Here is a 6,676-nt window from a genome sequence, read left to right as displayed (position 1 = left end):
GATCCACTTTTTTTTTTCAAGTTAAACATTCATATATGGTATTAGGGTGACGTTTTTTTTTTCTGAAAAGAAACGATGAGGTAAAATATATGAGCTTGGAGATCACTTCAACTAACTCTTGCTATTCTGCATCAACTCAACCAAAGGCTTACCAATCTAACTCTTGGAGATCACTCACCTCATTGCATCTTATATTGGAGTTCTTACACTGGATTTCTATCTATCCAAAACAGAACATGTACCTTTGACAGATCAGTATGGACACCATTCTGAAACAAATGCTAATATTGTTCTGTAGGAACTATAGAGCCCATAGTCTCCTTGCAGACGAACAATTATGCCTGTTATTCCATCATGCAGCAAAGCCACATCCAACTGTCATTTTGATCCTATCTTAATCAACACAAGGATCTTATTCTGAAGATGTCAAAGGTATTGAGTATATTTGCTGAAGAGAGCAAAGAAAGAAACAGTTCAAATTGAACAAAGAAATGACGATTGAACATGACGAAAAGCACGTGCACTATATTTTTATTGCTAATGTTCGATGTAAGAAGAACCAAAAACTGATTTAAAGTTTGATAAAGAGTCATCTAGTAGATCCTAATAACATACATGATTTCCAGAAAGCACCTTCTCAGTTGGAGCAGTATATCACAATTCCTCCAATATACCTCTGCAGTTCCCTAAATGTAACTTATCGGTCATTATCGAGTCATGATCAGTTTTGACTCGAACACGATGTCAACCCATGACATCATACCTCTCTCCAGAGTGGAAAGGGCTAAAGCTCGTCGGCATATCAAACTTATCCATCAGGTGCTCTAATCCTGCATTGATCAATCAAGTCAAAGAAGACATTTTGATATGAAGGTAAGAAAGAAGGAAAATAATGATGAAGAAACCTACTTGGAGTAGATAGAACACTTTCATAGGACATATGGTCCAAACCGCCAGAAGACTTCAAACTCTCATTCAACCGGCATCTGCCTTGTGCTTGATTTATCTCAGATGCTAACAAATGGACTTCTGCATTCATTTGTTCATCGTAAATGGGATGATTACTGATGCTGACAGGCAGGTTTTCGTGATGGAACTCATCGGGCCTGGGTTTCTTCTCATCTGGGGATTCCTCATCTGCCTCGGCTTCAGATTCGGTATTACTCGGTAATGCAGCCATCTTCTTGCGTTTTGATCGTGCCCTTCTATTCTGGAACCAGTTGTAGACATTAGACTCAGAGATCTGACCATGTTGTGATAGCTCAGTTGTTATCTGCTTTATATTCTGCTTGCTTGGAGTCCCATTGCCTTGATTAAACATGGTCTCCAGAATCTGTAGCTGCATGCTTGTTGGAGTCCATCGCTGCCTAGCAGTGATTTTGTGACCACCAGATGCCATCAGGGAATCATTGTAGAGGCCTCCCAGCCTCATTCCTAAAACAATGAAGAAGCACAGGGAAGGTAAACAGAGAATAGGTCATTCTTCTGCTCGGTCTACATCAAATATGGTTCCTGTAATAATAATTAACTTATATTGGTGTTCTAGCTTTCCAGTGCAAGTAACAAGGGAGGATAAAAAAGCAGCCATATGTATAATTTTCGAGTAACTGGAAAAAGGTGCATGATTGACTACTAGTTTAGGGAAATGGATCATCAAAGGTTAATTTTGTTAAGTGGGCTTCATGATGCTACTGGAGCAAGTGAAATAATTAGTGCACATATCTTGTTTATTTGTTTCATAAAACAATTTATGCCCAAGACAGCATGTCCACATACTGTGTAAAGCAATGTAGAATGCAGTTTGTAAGAAGAAGATCAAAACTCAATGCCTTATGCAGGGATCAGATTGAACAAATACTAGTTATCCCAAGTTCTTCCAGTGCAGGATCCTTCGAGGTTCTATGACAAGTTTAATAGATTGACTTGGAAAAAAAAAAGCCAGAAACAAGGACAAAAAAAAAGTACTAAAGCATTACAATGATGAAAGTTTTATGAGGACAGACATTCCACAATATGTTGAGAAGCATTATAATGATTGCTCTTTTCTTCATCTGTTTGTTTTGATTTTTCCTGTACACTTCAATTTCTGTTGATTAGATATGGTGGGGAAGTGCTTGCTTCTAGCTTTTACTCGAAAAAAAATTTAACAAGAACTAAGATGTGATTCCTACAGAAATGCCTAAACCAAAAATATAATGATTTCCCATTATGGTTCTTAAATAAAAATACAATACAAGGGGAAGAAATTGAAGTCTCCCGCTATTGCGCAAGCATTTTGAACAAAATGAGTTGTTGCTCTTCTATTCTTCTACAGATATTAGAATAAACCTGAGAAGTTAAACAAAGGCGCTTGACAAACTTGAAATAAGTAAGAAAACACACCATTAAAGTCTGCCAGTACAAAGTTTGCTTATTTTGTATGACAATGAAAAACCTAGCTATAAACAACACTACCAAAATCAACAAATTGGCATATAAATATAAGGCAATTCCTAAAACAACAAGGTAGATCTTCCCTTTGCATCCTTCGGTACTTTGCATAACCAAAATGCATCAGCCCTCCTCTAAAATCCTTTTTAAGTGATGGAAACAACCAAGCCATCTCATTTCAAGAGTTGGTAAATCATGTTATACAAATTATTTTAATCTGGCAAATTAAGGACATCTCTAAAAGAATCTCGTTTTTTAATGGGCTTGCTGAAAGGATCTAAAATAACATCAAAGTGACTGTTTTCTGATAGATAATGTTGTCCAATCCACATGCGTATAGCCTGCCACTGCTCCAAAACCTTTAATGCTAAACCACCGAACATAATGTTTCCAACAGGCAAGAAAAGATTATTAGTATTAGCCTCAATAAATGTTCATGATTCGAATATGAACGAAGTCCAATAAGACGCACAACATGGAGTTATGGGAGATAGCCAAACAAAGAGAGCAATTTTAAGTCCAAACAAAATCAAAATTAGGTCCAAATCTCAACGCATTGATACGAAGTGACAGAGCTACATCATGTTTCCCCTCTGATATGAAGGTAAAAAAGGAATCTTTTCTCCTAATCAAGAGGAAGAGGAGGGAGTCGGAATCGATCACCTGCGAGGGAGTCGTGGTGGGCGGTGATGGCCTTGTGCATCTCGACGAGCTGCTCGCAGATGGTGGCGTACACAGCGATCTGACGACGGAGGACCTCCATCTGCTCGTCCGTCATCACCTTCACGTAGAGAACCCCTTCCCCTCCCGCACCGTCTCCTCCTCCTCCGCTCCCACTCCTCCCCTCCCCTTCCTCGTCGTTCCTCACGCCGCCACCACCACCACCAGGGCCCCTCTCCCACTCCATTCTTCGCGCCTCCTCCATCAAAATACCACCTCTCTCCGATCACTCCCCCTCTCCATCGGATCCCTCCCGCCGCTCCTCACCTCTTGCACGTCAAGACCCCATCTTTCCTGGTTCCGGTGCTCACCCGCCCATCTTCTACGGTTACTCGCGCAAAAGAGGGTAAGAATCGGCGGCGGGGGAGGCGGAGGAAGACCAGGACAGGAGAAAAATGGAAAGAGCTCCACGAGGCCTCGCGAAGATTCGCACGCGCCTTTCCTTGATCACCGACGCCTCTCCACCGCGGGTCACTGCGAGCCTACTGCGGGCACAGATGGAAAGCAAAAGGAGAACAGAGGGAGGGAGGGGGAGGGGGAGGGGGAAGGAGAGCAAGAAAGTAGGAGTGGTGACACCGAATGATGGGAAGAGGAGTCACACTCGCTGTCTCCACACTATGCCTACGTTGGAGTCAAAAGCCTACCATTGTTAGGGCTCGTTTGGCATTACAGCAAAGTTGGACACCAATAATACATATAGGCAAATAATAATAATAATAATAATAATAACAATAATACAAATAAACAAATTTTATATTTATACTTATATATATATATATATATATATAGTGATTTACGGATTTACTATTTTATATTTAAATATAAAACATATACATACACATATACATCATCGTAAAATTTAAAACATTATTAGTCGTTGACCGTTGACCTTAGCATAGTACTGTTAAAACTCAAATTGGCATTAATATCCCTTCAAAGGCACTAAAAATAATGAGTATTTTGGATATTTAATTATAATATAATTTTAACAATATTAATATATTTTTAATTAACTTGCTTATTTCTCCTTGTTAAGTTGAGCTTACTAAACTGATGCTAGCGAGAGTGGCATATATGATATATTCAAATATTTAAAGGAATAATATATATATATATATATATATATGTATATATGTGATTATTAGAAGAACTAAATTAAAAAATATATTTCCAAGGCAAACTTAATATATCCATAGAGTTTGTGGGGTATATTTTTTGATTTAATCAATGATAAATAAGTATCAAAATAAATTAAAATTTTTCATGTTTTTCTACATCATTTATGTTATTCTAGTTTTAGGATACAATAAGATGTATTCAATATCAATTTCGTTTTCTACTTGAAAACGCTATAAATCATAATTAATGGAATTAATTTTTGATTTCGAACCTCCATAATTGATTTCTTTTCTTCTTTTTTTTCCCTCATAACTGAGGTTATGTTTCATATCAACTCTTGGTTGAGATGTGCTTCTGCATGTAGGATTAATTATCACCATAACATCAAAATAAATAAATAAATAAATAAATAAATAAATCTCATGTACAAAGAATTTATTGGATAACAAAATTATTATCATGATACCTATTTTCTCACACTTATTCAGAATTGCCTCTCTTTCATCCCTCCTTAACTATTGTCATCAATCTCAAAATCTAAGTAGTCGAGAGAGGGAGACGGGAGGATGTAATCATTTCTAAGCTGCTAACAGGAAACTAAATATTTTTTTGACTTAGTGAAGACATGCTGTATAACTTTCAGAACAGACATGATTGGATAAGATGACTCAGCCAAGACTATTGGGAAGTGACATAAGTTTGCTGGGCTTTATTTTGACTGATTGCACTTACCTTTAGTAAAGATCTTTGGATGTATGTTAGGTCACATCTTTCATTATCCACCACCATGGTCAAAAAATGCATGTCAAATCCAGTCCAGTTCTACTCATCATGGTGGACAACTAATCCTCCACAGAATAAGGATAGAGAGAGATAAAGAGAAAGTGAAAAATAACTACACTTAATTATATATCCTCCACAGAATAAGGATAGAGAGAGAGAGAGAGAGAGAGATAAAAAGAAAGTGGAAAATAACTACACTTAATTATATATCTCAAACAATGTACTTTGGGAAACCCGAAATAAAGAGGAAGTAAATCACATTATATCAAATCACCACGATCTAATTTTCCTAACATGTCAAGATGGTCGTATGGAAATGGCAGGATTCACTGTATCTTTCCAATATGAGGCTTAAGACGATGAGTGAAGCATATGATTACTATTTATTTGATATCTGTTGATTTGTTTGAATACAACCAGAAATTTGAATCAAATTTAAACTCTAATGTCATTCTTATCTGCAATGATTGGTGATCAGACATTCCACCAAATATTGTTTTTTACCCAACACCAAAGGAAGATGAAATCTAAAACAGTCCCAATGACATCAAGAGAGAGAGAGAGAGAGAAGATTTAACAAATGTCACTGGCACCCAAAAACCAAAAAAAAAAAACACAAGCCTATTCTCGGTTGTCAAACACTGAAGACTTCACAGAGAAAAATGACAAAGTGATTCAGCTGATGGAGCAATAAAGTATCAAACTGTTCCTCCACATGCTTCCATTCTCCAGCAGAAACTTCTGGTTTAGCAGGAACATGCAGCTTGCCAATGCAACATTTGCTGGTGGAATCATCTGACAACAATTTAAACACAGAGATGTGGTTGAAATATGAGCCTTTCTTGATTAGTTTAGCTGCATAAAGCAAATGATTACAATGTTAGCTAGCTAGATAGCTACCAAGTGCTCAAGTGATGTGTTTCATTTTCTTAATGGAACTCTATCTACTTTAATGCCTCCGTCTATTGACTAGAAAGGGTTTAGTGAGGGCCAAATTCCACCCTACCCAAGTAGAACAAAGAGGACGACATCACATATATTTTTATGAAATATATTTATTGGGTTAGATTTTGATCTTAACGGTGAGTCATAGGATGCTCGGAATATATAAATTTAAGTTATCTTTAGTGACTCTCACTTGTTTCTTCACGGATGACATTAAATCCGACAAGAGAAAGATTTTTAATAAAATTTTACTTAAATTAATATATATATATGATAAGATATTAATGATAATTATATCTGTTGTATAGACATGATACAACATAAGGAGTCGGGAGGAAACAATCTATTTGATTTATCTACCTTAGCACAAAGGTAAATAAAGATAATCATTAAGATGACCAATAGAATTTTCATTATCAAGTGGAATCTTGCCATGCTTCTTGGTGTGATCATCACACACACGGATATATATACTCTATAATATCTACTATAATAAAAATATAAAAATCATATTATTTATATTTTATTTAAAATAATTATTACAAAAATATGTACATAAAATTAAAAATCAACAATAAAATATAAGCTTGAAAAGATCAATTAAACAATCCACGTCGAGGCTCAAATGAGACCAAAGTGTCGGCAAAAAAGATTTGAGTCAACCCACGTTGAATCATTG

At 36.4% G+C, this 6,676-nt stretch overlaps 1 protein-coding gene across 1 annotated transcript; it reads right to left on the bottom strand.

Annotated features, from left to right (window-relative positions):
• Positions 1-505: 505 nt before the first annotated feature.
• LOC135650057 (WUSCHEL-related homeobox 8-like) lies at positions 506-3,792 on the bottom strand. Its single transcript, XM_065169158.1, has 3 exons — positions 3,094-3,792; positions 910-1,434; positions 506-830 (listed from the first exon to the last, which is right to left on the bottom strand). The coding sequence occupies exons 1-3, from the start codon at positions 3,353-3,355 to the stop codon at positions 745-747; spliced, it is 873 nt and encodes a 290-aa protein (XP_065025230.1). The 5' UTR covers positions 3,356-3,792; the 3' UTR covers positions 506-744.
• Between the last annotated feature and the right edge of the window lie 2,884 nt (positions 3,793-6,676).

The sequence above is a fragment of the Musa acuminata genome, chromosome BXJ1-4, assembly GCF_036884655.1.
Source record: "Musa acuminata AAA Group cultivar baxijiao chromosome BXJ1-4, Cavendish_Baxijiao_AAA, whole genome shotgun sequence".
NCBI classification, from domain to species: Eukaryota; Viridiplantae; Streptophyta; class Magnoliopsida; order Zingiberales; family Musaceae; genus Musa; species Musa acuminata.
This window is presented reverse-complemented; position numbering and strand designations above follow the sequence as displayed.

What these genes read in the sequence shown, in the direction of transcription:
- LOC135650057 (XM_065169158.1), bottom strand. Translation starts at nt 3,355, where the DNA reads ATGGAGGAGGCGCGAAGAATGGAGTGGGAGAGGGGCCCTGGTGGTGGT. An exon ending in CCACCACGACTCCCTCGCAG is followed by an intron (nt 1,435 to 3,093) that starts GTGATCGATTCC and finishes TCATTGTTTTAG; the next exon opens with GAATGAGGCTGGGAGGCCTC. An exon ending in AAGTGTTCTATCTACTCCAA is followed by an intron (nt 831 to 909) that starts GTAGGTTTCTTC and finishes TGATCAATGCAG; the next exon opens with GATTAGAGCACCTGATGGAT.